Source organism: Ranitomeya variabilis, chromosome 8, assembly GCF_051348905.1.
Source record: "Ranitomeya variabilis isolate aRanVar5 chromosome 8, aRanVar5.hap1, whole genome shotgun sequence".
In the NCBI taxonomy this organism is placed as follows: Eukaryota; Metazoa; Chordata; class Amphibia; order Anura; family Dendrobatidae; genus Ranitomeya; species Ranitomeya variabilis.
The window spans coordinates 27984529-27999152 of record NC_135239.1 but is presented as its reverse complement, the minus strand read 5'-3'; the positions used below and the strand labels follow the sequence as shown (position 1 = coordinate 27999152).

At 46.3% G+C, this 14624-nt stretch overlaps 1 protein-coding gene across 2 annotated transcripts; it reads left to right on the top strand.

Annotated features, from left to right (window-relative positions):
* The first annotated feature begins 1137 nt into the window (after positions 1-1137).
* Positions 1138-12590, top strand: PLK3 (polo like kinase 3). Of its 2 annotated transcripts, none has more exons than XM_077277455.1 (15): positions 1138-1360; positions 2956-3063; positions 3455-3571; positions 4363-4492; positions 4582-4669; positions 4839-4934; positions 5443-5641; positions 5720-5846; positions 6426-6535; positions 7971-8097; positions 8208-8291; positions 8374-8536; positions 8774-8903; positions 9525-9635; positions 10421-12590. In XM_077277455.1, the coding sequence occupies exons 1-15, from the start codon at positions 1202-1204 to the stop codon at positions 10613-10615; spliced, it is 1944 nt and encodes a 647-aa protein (XP_077133570.1). In that variant the 5' UTR covers positions 1138-1201; the 3' UTR covers positions 10616-12590. The 2 variants fall into 2 exon arrangements, with proteins under 2 accessions (XP_077133570.1, XP_077133571.1); XM_077277456.1 differs by having other exon boundaries at positions 1151-1360; positions 7974-8097; positions 10421-12518.
* The last annotated feature ends 2034 nt before the right edge of the window (positions 12591-14624 follow it).

The following is a 14624-nucleotide window of genomic DNA, read 5'->3' as shown; positions in this document are numbered from 1 at the left end:
GGCTGGTGCAGGCTCTCTACACTGCTATAAGGCTGGTGCAGGCTGTATATACTGCTATAAGGCTGGTGCAGGCACAGTATATACTGCTATAAGGCTGGTGCAGGCTGTATACACTGTTATAAGGCTGGTGCAGGCACAGTATACACTGCTATAAGGCTGGTGCAGGCACAGTATACACTGCTATAAGGCTGGTGCAGGCTCTCTACACTGCTATAAGGCTGGTGCAGGCTGTATATACTGCTATAAGGCTGGTGCAGGCACAGTATACACTGCTATAAGGCTGGTGCAGGCACAGTATACACTGCTATAAGGCTGGTGCAGGCTGTATATACTGCTATAAGGCTGGTGCAGGCACAGTATATACTGCTATAAGGCTGGTGCAGGCACAGTATACACTGCTATAAGGCTGGTGCAGGCACAGTATATACTGTTATAAGGCTGGTGCAGGCACAGTATACACTGCTATAAGGCTGGTGCAGGCACAGTATACACTGCTATAAGGCTGGTGCAGGCACAGTATACACTGCTATAAGGCTGGTGCAGGCTGTATATACTGCTATAAGGCTGGTGCAGGCACAGTATACACTGCTATAAGGCTGGTGCAGGCACAGTATACACTGCTATAAGGCTGGTGCAGGCACAGTATATACTGTTATAAGGCTGGTGCAGGCTGTATACACTGTTATAAGGCTGGTGCAGGCACAGTATACACTGCTATAAGGCTGGTGCAGGCACAGTATACACTGCTATAAGGCTGGTGCAGGCTCTCTACACTGCTATAAGGCTGGTGCAGGCTGTATATACTGCTATAAGGCTGGTGCAGGCACAGTATACACTGCTATAAGGCTGGTGCAGGCACAGTATACACTGCTATAAGGCTGGTGCAGGCTGTATATACTGCTATAAGGCTGGTGCAGGCACAGTATATACTGCTATAAGGCTGGTGCAGGCACAGTATATACTGCTCAGAAGGCTGCTGCAGGCACAGTACTGTATAATATATTCTATATACCGCTGTACCGGTAGGAGGCGTGTCTGCTAGATGCCGGTGGGCGGGGCAGATTGGAGCAGGAGGATACACGTGGCTTTTCTTCGCACCCGCCCTTTAAGCTGCGCGCATGCGCCTGACGTCAGGTACTCATTCATAAAAGCTGTAGGCAGGGGTCCGGGGCAGAGGCGCTGCGGGCGGCGGAGATGAGAGATGGAGGCTGCCTGTTATATCCAGACCCAGCCATACCCCAGCGCTCTGCTGGCGACCCCCAAACCCGAGTCCCCCAGACCTGGACAGCCAGCACCCTGCAAGCTCATCACTGACCCCCTGACCGGACGGAGCTATACGCGGGGCAGGACCCTGGGCAAGGTGAGGCGCGGGCTGTGACTGGTGACAGGGGGCTGACACTAAGCGATAAATGCATGAAGCCTCTGTGCAGAATATAAGTGCACCCTGCTGAGTGTGAATGGGGGTCACTGAGCTCAGTCTTGCTGCGTTTTAATCACATCTAGGAAATAATATATATAATTATTTTTTATTTTTGTATTAAGTTTTTCCAGCACAATTCTTCCCCCAGTGTAGTGACCCCTATATTCTAGCAGAGGTCAGTGGCAGCTAGTTAAGATGGGGTTTACCTCTCCCATGTTTCCATTGTGTGGCTGATGTAGAACTACAAGTCCCAGAATACCTTAATGGCTATCTTGTGCTTTATTTAGTACTGGGTTGTGTTTTATTTGCTTGTTACATATTTTGTCCTCTGGTAACTATGTATCTTGTCGCATCCATTGTCTATAATACTGATGTCACGGTGCTGGCTGTGGCCTCCTCCACTGGCGATGGCTCTGGAATATCAATGTGTCCCTGCAGGAGCGTGCGGAGCCCCCCTGTGTTGTGCCGCTCTGCAGTATCTGTGTGGATTATGTTGGGTTGTCATTAATATTGCTGTATTCTTGTATACAATCATGCTGGATTATATGTGCCTGGTGCAGATGGCACGCTGCCCTGTGCTTTCCACACCCTGCCTGGCATTGTGCTGCGGGACACGGTCTCTGCAGTGAGTTTACAGTCGAGTTAGACTGTGATGGACATATTATTGGTGCAACCTGTGTGCCCGAGAGGTAAGGGGTCCGCCACTACCTCCAAAGTAGATGGCATTGGGCATGATCATGAGCTATTAGGCCCATCTACTGTTTGTACACAGGGGCCTCTCCACGGTGACTGGCACTGTGGGTGGGCAGCAGGCACTGACACTTCTTGAATCTGTGATGTTGAGTCACGGCCTTTCCCTGGATATGATTCCTCTCTATCGGAATCTGATTTATGCTGTATTCACCCTTTGCATTGTCTTCTGCTTGTTGCAATGTTATGGTTTCCTGGGCACCTCCTGATTATTGGTCATTTTAAAGGGATGGGTCTGCAATGATTTCTGATCTTAAACATGGACGAAGTGAATTTCCTCACCCCCCCCCCCTTCCCCTTCTGTAATCTATGCTCTGCAGCAGTTAATGGACTGAGCAGCTATTATGGGTGCGTTGTCTGCAGCCATCCTCCATTATTGCCTCTGCAGACACTAAATAATCATTTATAGAAGGCGGGTGAGTGGGGGGAATCTATAAATGTCTCATGTAGAGGAAGCGAGGATCACAGGCTGTTATTTTAAGGTCTGTCATTGATTATCAGTCAGGACAGGGTGGATCCGCACTGTGAATCAGGATGGCCGCTCTTCCTTGCTACTCATCCACATACTTCCTTGGCTGATAAGTGCTATAAGGAGATCATCAATTCAGGGTCACAGGACCTAAAATGTAGGATAAGAAATTCTGCACCGTCCTATTATCAGTTTATCACAACTTTTAAAGATCTGCTTGCTGTCGGTGAACAAAAGTTTGGTCACGTTTTTTGGTGCATTGCTTCACCCTGATCTCTCCTGAGTTTACCGTATTGTCCTTTTTTACCTTTTTCAGGGGGGATTTGCTCGATGCTATGAAATGACCGAGGTTTCCACTAATAAAACCTACGCTGTGAAAGTCATTCCACACAGCCGTGTGGCCAAACCTCATCAGCGGGAAAAGGTGAGTGACGTGGATGCCCAGCGCCATCACGGAGCATAATTCTAAACCTGCGTGTATCTATGGGCTGCCTTGTGGCCTGCGAGGGGTTAACGGCATAATGGTCTAGATGCAGGGCCCAGCCCTGGTTTCATAGGCTTGTAAGGAGCCCGACGACCTTCCCAGTTCTGCAATTTAAGGACATGAGCCTTTTGTTTTCTGGGATGTTCAAAGAATTCCATGGACTTAAAACGTCATAATTCGTACATTCCGGCTGGACACTCCTGGGAGAGTGGTAGTGTCTCCATTACCCCCATTTTCTCAGCGTGATGTGAAATATTCATCTTCTCAACTTGGTCAACTGTGAAATTCCTCTATTTTTTTTTTTATGGTGAACTTTATCTTCTCTTTGCAGATTGTGAATGAAATCGACCTTCACCGGCAGCTTTATCACAGACACGTTGTCAAGTTCTCCCACCATTTTGAAGACTCTGACAACATTTACATCTTCCTGGAGCTTTGCAGCCGCAAAGTAAGTTTTGGCTTTAGAAAGTAGTCCTCATCATCCTCGCTGCATCTGGTGACGTGTTTGGTCTCCTGCAGAGACTGCGCGCTCGATGCAGTGTGCTTTTGTTTTCGGCTGCTGCTTTGTGCTCCGGTCATGGATGGTTTATTCAGCGCTGTCGTCAATTTCATTCATATGCACTGAGGCAGCTGTCGGCTCTATACAGAGGAGTCAGACGGCTGCGAGAGATTGGTGCTAGAATTGCCCTCTTGTGCAGGTTACATTTACACCCCCCCGGCCATTGTGGAAATATGTAACCTAAGCCGAGTTGCAGCCAGCTGTACATCCCGGCCCTGGCTGCAGCTGCTCTGAAGGCTCTTTGTAGTAAAGACTCCAAAAATAAATCCCAGCTCTTCTGTGGCCCATGGGTCTCCCCAGACACAATACAGATGTTGGGGAGTACAAAGCCGCCTGCTGTAAGCGCTGATTCATGGTGCTCCATGCTACTGTTGGCTAAAGTGTAGAGATGGCCAAAAGCAGGAGTGGATGTTGGGAATAGGTTGCGTACTGCAGTGCAATAGACCCAATCCTCCAGATTATGCAAGTTTAGCTTTCTTTGATGGATTCCTCCTGAGTAATAATGAGACTTTAGAACCATCTTGCTGCAGCGTTACTATGTAACAGGATATAGACAGTCATGAATGTTTCCAGATACTTTGTATCTTCAAGTCATTGTTTCCAGCTGGCTGCAGGAATTGTTTGCCTCTGAGGCTCCAGAATTTTAAGGTTTAGCAATGTTTCATCTTTGCTTTTTACAGTCTCTTGCACATATCTGGAAGGCACGTCACACGCTGCTGGAACCTGAAGTCCGGTATTACCTGAAGCAAATAATCTCTGGCCTCAAGTACCTGCACATGCGAGGAATCATTCACCGGGACCTAAAATTGGGCAAGTAGTGCACCCTGCAGTTCCCCCAGATGTAGCGGCATCTGCTGTGGCTGGTGCTAACTTTTATTTATACATTTTTCTTCCTACAGGAAACTTTTTCATCAATGAGAGCATGGAGCTGAAAGTTGGTGATTTCGGGTTGGCAGCAAGGTTGGAACCCCCAGAACAGAGGAAGAAGTGAGTAGTTATGGTGGAGACACAGAATGCAAACTTTTTTACCATATGGGCATGGTGGGGGGGATTATGAATTGGATTAATATTGCACCATGATCTGTGGAATGTTCCTGGGTTTATGCTCTTGACCGTGCCATGTTAATTAACATTTATTCTCTGGTCTCCTTCCTAGAACAATCTGCGGGACCCCAAACTACTTGGCCCCTGAAGTCCTCCATAGACACGGTCACGGCCCGGAGTCAGACGTCTGGTCTCTGGGATGTGTCATGTAGGTTTAGTTTCCCCTTTAACACTTTACACACCCTAAAAAGGGAAAGGAAAATGTAAGCTTGTGACTGTCATCCTGGAGCAGTGTGTGGGTTCACGCTGTGGTGGAACGATCTTGTTTATCTCCAGCTGCATTTCTTGTTTGACGTCACACAGGAAACCTGTGGCATCGCTGTATAACTGATGTTATGCTGCTCTGCTTCCGGACGTTACAAACATGGCGAGTGTAGTGTGCCCGGCTCCTCCCTGGCAGGAGACAGGCTTCCCCAAGAGTGTTCATCCATAAGCATCACTTGTCGCATGCTGACACTACACTAATTACTGGGGAATCTATATTCCAAACGTTGGTCCCCTGTGGTTTAATTGACTTGTTTTATCTTCTGTGGAACTTGCATTTGACGTCAGTAAAGATATCAGAAAGTATCAGATTGGCATCTCCAATGTGTCTATAAATGTCTGCATTGTGCATGGTATAAATAGTTTTATTAAATGACCCTTGTTCCCTCCAGGTACACACTACTCTGTGGCACGCCACCCTTTGAGACAGCAGATTTAAAGGAGACTTATCGCTGTATTAAGCAGGTGAAGTACACCCTGCCAGCTTGCCTCTCGTCCTCTGCCAAGCAGCTTATCATGGGGATCTTGAAGCGCACTCCAAGTGAGCGGCTGACACTCGACCAAATCACTGAGCATGAATTCTTCTCCAAGGTGCGTCCTTCCCCCTTGACACACTTTTATATGGAACCTTTTATTTCTTTGTAGATTAACCCTTGTGTTCTTATTCAGGGTTACACCCCGGAAAAGTTGCCTCCAAGTAGCTGTGTCATGGTCCCTGATCTGCACCCGCCCAACCCTGCCAAGAGCCTCCTCACCAAAGTTGCCAAGAGTTTGTTTGGAAAAGGAAAGTCAAAAGGTAAAGGGAGTGAACTCTAACCTGTGCTATCAGTGACATAACACCGTGGCTTTCAGCCACGATTTCCTCTGCTACAGTAAACTAATTCCTGCCTTCTGACACAAAGACCCATACTTTATTTTTATGCAACTCTGTATAGTCCATCTGTCTCCCTGCTAATCAGCTGGCTAAAGGAGTTGCAGCTGCCTCCTGTTAACTTGACCATCCCTTTAAGATGTATAATTTTATTGTATGCCTTTTTAAAGAAGTTTTCCAGAGCCACTCACTTTTGCATTAGAATTGACTGCAATTGAGGTTACAGTTATGCACCATCAACAGGTATTGTGCATGTGTTGTAACCTAATGAAGAGAATGAGCGCTGTCCCTGCCGATCATGCATTCAACTTGTCATCACCACTCATTTCCCATGCAAGTGATAAGCCCTGCAGATCACTGATAACTGCTAGTAAAAATAAAGGCCCCTCTTCCCAAGTTGCTGGAACATTGTAAATCGGTAATGCTGATCCTGCAGGAATTCTGATTAACTTCTAAACTTTGACACAGCAGTTCTTTGTGTCTGACATCTGTTTGTTTTTGCAGCAAAGAATGGCTCCTCTGATGAGAAGGATGAAATATCTAAGCTGGTGACTGGTCTGGTGAAAACATCCATCTGCCGACAGCTCAGCTATAAAACTGTGGAAGGAAATGAGGTAAGGGGCAAAAGCTGAGAAATTTCTCTTTAATAGGTTTGTAGCCATGGATAGCTAACTATCTGGTCATGCCTATATCTACATTCTGTCTGGAATAGTGGCATAGATGGATAGACATCGCATGGATAAGACTGGTTTTTATATACATTTCATGAAGGGGTTTGTCCTGTGGCCAGAAGCTGTAAGTAATGCTTATTTTCAGCAGGGAGTCCAACTACTAGGAGTTGCACCAATTGGCAGAATTGGAAACTTTTTATCCCTGTTAAGGTACCGTCACATTAAGCGACGCTGCAGCGATAGCGATGCCGATCGCTGCAGCGTCGCTGTTTGGTCGCTGAAGAGCTGTCACACAGACCGCTCTCCAGCGACCAACGATGCCGAGGTCCCCGGGTAACCAGGGTAAGCATCGGGTTGCTAAGCGCAGGGTCGCGCTTAGTAACCCGATGTTTACCCTGGTTACCAGCGTAAAAGTTAAAAAAACAAACAGCACATACTCACCAGCGCGTCCCCCAGCCTCTGCTTCCTGACACTGACTGAGCTCCGGCCCTAACAGCAGAGCGGTGACGTCACCGCTGTGCTTTCACTTTCACTTTAGGGCCGGCGCTCAGTCAGTGTCAGGAAGCAGAGGCTGGGGGACGCGCTGGTGAGTATGTGCTGTTTGTTTTTTTAACTTTTACGCTGGTGACCAGGGTAAACATCGGGTTACTAAGCGCGGCCCTGCGCTTAGTAACCCGATGTTTACCCTGGTTACCAGTGTAAAATATCGCTGGTATCCTTGCTTTTGCTGTCAAACACGGCGATACACGGCGACCTAGCGACCAAATAAAGTGCAGACCTTCTAGCAGCGACCAGCAATTTCACAGCGGGATCCAGATCGCTGCTGCGTGTCAAATACAGCGATATCGCTATCCAGGTCGCTGCAACGTCACGGATCGCTGGCGATATCGCCTAGTGTGACGGTACCTTTAGATTGGAGCAGCAGAGTGCAGTATTCTACTTTCTGCAGCAGAAGTTGTGGTTGGTGTTAGACCTGTTGCTCCACTTTGTGACTGGGATAAAAAAAAAAAAATCCTAGTCTGGCGGTTGGACACCCACTGATCTGGAAGTGATCACTGTATAAACTTAAATCTTCTGTAGACTTGAGTTGGTGCAAGTTGACTTGCAGAACCCAGTTTAGGGTGTGTTATCTGGCTTCTGGATGAGAGCCGCCTCTTAGTTGACATCACAACTTTTCACTAGCTTATCTGGTGACTTCACAAAGTTGTCATTCTGCCAGGACATACTGGCCTGGACCCAGTCCTGTAAATCGTTTTGCACCAACCCTAGTGCAGGCGTCCATTGCTCCCTGAGCTGCCGTGTATCTAAGGTCCCTTATGGGACTCTAATAGAAGCCAAAAATATAAATCTACTGACTCCATGCCCTGTCACCTACCAGCAGGCGGCCGCCCCGGTCACTGGCCATGCCCTCAGCAGTAGCTGCAGCCCAGTGGAGTCCTTGACAGAAGAGGCTTCGGGGAAATCTGTCTCCAGATCGATCCGTGGGAGCCTGGTCAGCAGTGACGGTAAGTGACACATCTTATCTTATAGTGGTTCTTGATTGATTTACTCTAGTCTACATCATGGCTGACTTTTTTTTTTTTTATTTTATTTTTTTCCCCCTCCTTCCTGACAGGCTTTGAAGACTGCATCACTGCATCTGGTGTTATGGAGACTGCTCTAGAAGTCCTGAAAAACTGTATATCTTCCATGCCCACAGGTGAATAACCCAATGATCCTGTAAACTCTGCCTGTCAAGAATTCTTGAATGGTTAATTATAATGGTCCCATTGTTCTCTCAGGTGAAGGGAAACCAACCCCCCTCTCCAAATATGAAGATTTCATGTGGGTGTCAAAGTGGGTAGACTATTCCAACAAGTATGGCTTCGGTTACCAGTTGTCCAATAGAAGCATTGGTGTCCTCTTCAACAACGGCACCCACATGGTTCTACCAGCCAGTCGCAGGTACCGATCCGACTCTTCTCTACATAATCATTATGGTTTTCTGACCTGAACTCTGCCTCAAACTTGTGTCCCTCTTCCTAAATTGTACGACCTTGCTGAAGGCTTCTGATGAGCCTGATGCCTCAAAGCACAGTGGGTCACCTCTATAGTCAATTAACAATTGGTTGCAGCCTGGACGAGCCCTTGAAATACTGTTAGATACAATGGTATAATTCATCTGATTCTTTCCTACCATAGAAACGTCCACTACAACCTGACAAACAGCCGCCACTTTGTGTTCCCGACCTCGGCCGTACCAGAGCAGCTCCAGGGTCAAATGAGCATTTTGCATTATTTTGCCACATACATGGAGAAGAACCTCATGAAGGTGAGTGTTTGGTAGGGTAGCAGGATGTAGAGTCCTATCGTTGGTCCACGTAGAAGCATTTGAATACTCATTTGCTTCACAAATTTAAATATTTACATGACTGGTTTCAGAACAAATGCAAAACTGTTCACCTGAATGTTTCCACTGCGTTATTTTCAATCTACAATCTTTTATCGAGTATCGTCTTGTTTTAAGAATTAATAGCCCCAGGTTAGTAAAGAGTGGTGGTGAATCGAGATGCCAGAATTGCAGTTTATGGGTTGCTGCAGCTGTGCACAAAATACACAATAAGGAATCAATGTTAATATTTTAAAGAATCTGGTTATTTTGGATGGCGCGCTCCCACATTGGGGAAGACTCCTACAGTCAGTCTCCAGCGATGTCTTAAGGTGCGGTTATTAACGGTTGGTTGTACTGTCGTGGGTTCTTGCCTCATGTTGGCGGTTTCTGGTGTTCATAGGTCAGGAATGTGACTGACCTAACCAGTTGTGAGGATCCAGTGGGAAGTGTGGGCAGGAAGCTGCTCTCGCCCCATCCTCCATTGCCTTTCACCACTTCAATCTCTGCAATTCCTCAATCTTCTGGTTGTAACTGACTCCTTACAAATTCCTGTGTCTGCAGGGAGGGGATCTGCCGTGTCAGGACGAGGGGAGCCGGCCGCTGCTGCTGCTTCTCCAGTGGGTGAAGACTGAACATGCCCTGCTGATGCTCTTCAACAACGGCACTCTGCAGGTAAGGACCCAAAGTATACACTGTATACCCCCACCCCACGGTTACTGCTACTTATCTTGCCTCGGGGTGCAATTCCTTGCTTTCCCCTAAGGTTTGTGCACTGAAACTGCCAACAAAACACTCAGAAGAATTAAAATATTCACTTCTATGTAAAAGCTACTTGCTTTTCTGCAACGTTTAACCTCATTAGGTTTCCAAAGCCTCCAAGGAGTTAAGCGCCCCGACCATTATTCAGGTGGAAGACTGTACTCTACAATAAGTCAATGGGAAGACTTGACAAATCTGCATTTGTTTAACATTTTTAAACGCCATTAAAAAAAAAAAAAAAATACAATAAGACATTAAAGCGCTCAAATAACATCTCCAAAAAAAAAGATGCTTTGGGTATACAAAACTTCAAAGAAAAGTGGTTTCCTGGAGCATCTTCATTATTTTTGGTACAATGAATCGGTGAGGGCTGAATGTTTCTCCAGCATCGTACTAGTACATTAATTAAAATCTCACCTAAACTCCACTGAACGTCTACCAATCAGGAGGTCTGGTTTGACGTAATGTGCATGACTGCCTTAATCTTGCCAATCTGGATATAGGACCATTGCTGCCATTCTCCATCTTCCAGCAGATCCTTAATATGGTGACTAACTTAACAAATACATGAGGGTTTTTTTGTTGTAAGAAACAATATTGCAGATTACTGCACAGTAACGAGTGATCTCTGCTCACTGGAGATCCTCGGTGCTGTTCTGCCGCCCTTTTCTGGTGCTGACTTGATTCCTTATTCTCAGGTGAACTTCTACAACGATCACACGAAGCTCATCCTCAGCAAACCTCAGGATGTCTACTTGCTCACCTACATCAACCGTGACCGCAGCTCCCAGACCTTCCTGCTCAGCTCCCTGGTGGAAAGCGGCTGCTCCTCAGACATGTACCACCGCCTAAAGTACACTCTGAAGCTTCTAGAGCAGAAGTCTGAATCCTAAATCTTCTTGCCCATACTTAGTCCTTCATGCCATTCCCTGCTCTTAACACAGCGGCGGCCAGATTTATCTGCTGGGTATATGGGGCAGTCTTATCTGGAGGACCGGACCCTGGGACTGTACAATCCAAGGCTCCTCAGAGCTTTTTGGTGCTTGAAATATGAAATCTGTAGCGACATTCTTGAAGTTGCCTTCACGTGACTTGATTCACAATGATCCGGCAGTGGCTGGTCCTGCACAGATCACCCGGTGTGACAATATAAGGTTATGGGATACACAAGGCTTCCCTGGTTTACTGTAGACATTTGTCTGATCTCGTGACGGGCGGATTGTGGATACAGGACTCTCCTGGCAAAAGTTATCTGATCAGTGGATTTGGCGGCTCGCTTACTGTATTAAGCTCAACGCAAGAGGATTAAGCAGATTTGCAATGGGGACATTAAGCCGCTGACTTGCTGCCTGTTGTAATACGGCTGTTTAAAAACAAAACTCTCATCCATCAGGGTGTTGCTGATGCAAAACAACCAGCTGCTGGGGGCTACTCTGTTCAGACCCTCTAAGGGTCACAAATGGGTGACCTTGTCCCCATCTGCTTCAGGGGTGAGCTGCCAGCAATGGTGCAATATAGATCATTAATTGATTGTCCTTGTTTGCAGCAATGGATCCCCTGTGACGGCAAACCAAAACATTACAATCTTAGTGCATCGAGCTGAATCTTCCACTCTGGGATCCAGAATGTCCACTTGATGCCATGTGTAATATCTTGTGATATTTGTCCATCTTGCTTATCTGCCATCTAGAGATGAGCAAATTGGTTCACGAGATCCAGGGGTTAGGACTGTGTCGAGTTTTTCCATGTATTCGGTGATCTGTTCTTCTTGGCATACTATTTTACCCTTAGCTGCTCGTATTTCTCACTGGACATGTGGACCCCATTCCTCACACTAGGACTGTGGCCGCTGCAGTGGAGCCCTGCAAATTTGCTACCTGCTGGCATATGGCAAAATATTATCCTTGCGGCACAAGCTGGCTATTTGGAAGAGCTGCACATGCCAACAGGTAGATGGCTGATTGCATCGCTCCCATCCAGTAGCCACAGAATGCTGATCTGGGTTCTGCAAGTTTATTCACCAATCTCTACTGCCATCTCATGCCAGAGGGTCCTCCTTCCATAAACGCCAACCTGTAGCTCTGCTCCTGTTTTTGCAAACAGACCAATGACTTAAATGGCTAATCCCCCGCCAAATATTAAAGAACTGCATGGGGAAATCCTAATGGATGCAGGTCAGAGTTACTTTACTAATGTCAATGGTTCCCCATCCTCACTTAATGCACTACATTACCAAAGGCTTCTTTGACTTTTGTCAACTTTGCTGTTGTAAGCAAAATGGAAAAAGAGGCATCCTTATTTTCTCACTAAAATGTAACACGACTGTCTGCTTTTTCTTTTGACTTCTACCAAAGACCCTCTTAGACATAGGATTGACTGACTCCTGAGCTCCGTATAGAAGGTATTTTTATACAGGGCTCATTCTGATCACAGCACTTAAATGTCCTCTCCCACCGGCACCCATACACCCCACATTTCTTATACGCTACATATCGGAGTCTGGTTCCACTTTCCCAATGCGGAGAGTAGATGCCACCAAAGCGGAGGTCTGCGGAGTTCAGGCTGCTACTTGAAAATTGTCTTGGTTTCACGGTACGGGCCCCCACGAGAGCAGTGAGGGGCCCCACTACTGTTATATTTGTTCTTCCATTGCATAATAACATTTATTTATGTTTTATTTATAAAGAATGTATTTTTAATGTATTTTTTTTTTCTTAGACTTACATTAATCAAAGCAAAAGTTAAAAATAAAGTTTTATACAAATGTCAAATAAAAAATTGATCTGAAAACTGCAGAAAATGTGTGTTCTGGTTCATTTGGGAGATGTATAACCAAATCCATAGCGTTTCAGGCTGGATTTGTTTGTCTTGGTGATCTGTAGAGATGATGGATCCAAAGAATGGGCTGGGATTTGTTATTCAGCGTTGTCAACATGGTAAAGGATTAGTTTTAATCTGAGAAGACCAAACAATGGACTCTTGTGTAATTCTCTGCATTAATGTGATCCCTCTGTCTACTGTAGATGTAAGGTGTGAGCAATAGATCAGAAATATGGAAGACCAAAACAAACCCTGCTCCATCTGTAGAGGGAAGATGGCAGAATTGGTGCTCGTAATCATCTATCTGTAATTTTGCTGCATTGCTTCCTTCTGTCTGCCCCTAGGAGGAAAGACTGTATATTGCCGCTGATGTTTGGGACAGGCTGGGATCACAATCTCCATTCTAGCTCATCCCATAGGATTGAGGTTCAAGCTCCTTGAGTCCAGTCATATTCTTCCACCAAACTCCTCCATCGGTGTGTACACTGAACACGCTGATACAATTACTCCGTCTCCCTGCTCTGCCACAATCACGCTGCACTGTCACCCTGCTGCCATTGGGTCCCCCAACCCATCATTGCAAGTGAAACTGCATTGAATCAGCATCTGACGACCCTGACGGAGTCATGATGACGTCACTACTCAGTACCCATTGTCTGGAGATCTGCGGACAGAGGAATGAGGAGAGGACATTTATTGGGGTGCATTATACAATAGTCTGCCTCTTCTGGGGGCTACATTATGCCATCTTAGTGTTGGTGCTATTAAACAGTTTGGGGGCTACTAAGCGGTTACTATTCTGGGTGGTACTATACAGTGAGGGGTCATATTGTGTACAAGGGGAAACCTGGGACATTATTAATGTAAAGTGGGCACATATAGGGGAACTCGGGTTACTATGACTGTCAAAAGGGCACAGAGGGCAATATTACTTTCTAGGGGGTAAAATGTGGGCAGTGTTTTCTAGAGCACTTGCACCCGGCATTACTATATTCTAGAGGTTGCTTTAGAATTTAGAGGGCACAGATAACCACTCGGTGGGTGCAGTAATAGGGACACATACCCCAATGCTGAGCTGCTGCCATATCAGCAGGATAAGGAGTCTGTGCAGATTGGAGATAGCGCTGAAAATGAGAAGTGACATGTCTGTAATCTGCAGCTGGGACCTGGCTGGAGAAGTTGTCATGTCGTTCTGGGCCAGATGGAAAAGTGAACAAGTCCATCAGAAAGAACGTCAGTGGTAAGTCACCATCTATAACTGTACTGTGATCTCTTATATGTTCTGTAGGACTGGTATCTACCACTGACCATATGGCGGTAATATCAATGTTTATTGTATAGAGGTTTTTCAGTAATAGCGCGGTCATCTGCTGAGGTTCTCCTTCACTATTAGGGTGCATCACCCAGTTGTAATCAAGGTTACCTGGTTAGGGGTTCCACTCAGATGTTTTGCCCACCCTGAACCAAAACCCTAGCTACGCCTCTGCGGACAACCCTTTTAAACCATACATGCAAACTTTTGAAAACTTCTATGTAAATCAAAATTGAAAATGACGTATGCTGATAGTTCGGGGTCACAAAAACCAGTGGTTGGGTGGGAAAATGCAACCACTTTACCTGTAGTATGAATTGGCCCAAACTTAGTACATACCAGGGGGCTAATGATAGTGGGTGCAGGGGTTGAAATAGCACCCAGGCCAGGGGGACTGGAGGGGTGAAATGAAGACTTACTATTCATGACCTGTTATTTGTGGGCCCCATTGAAGATTTTACAATGGGGCCCACAAACATCAAGTTACGCCACATACTGTTGAGAAGGAGACTGTAGCTGATTGGGCATGCTTGGAGTTGTAGTTGCACAACAGCTGGAAAAGCCCCTGGTTGGAGGCTGCACATGCTGCTATCATGGAGCTCATGAAGTTTTTTTGGGGGGGGATCCAGCTCGGGTTGACATATCCTCACGTTGGGTTTAAAGTTGAGGTTTGATCTCTAATATTAGTAGACAAGGGGGAAGAACCAGTCGGGTCCTACAAGTAATTGGAACGAGGTTGCACTTTATCAATAGAAGCGGGTCTTCCTTGT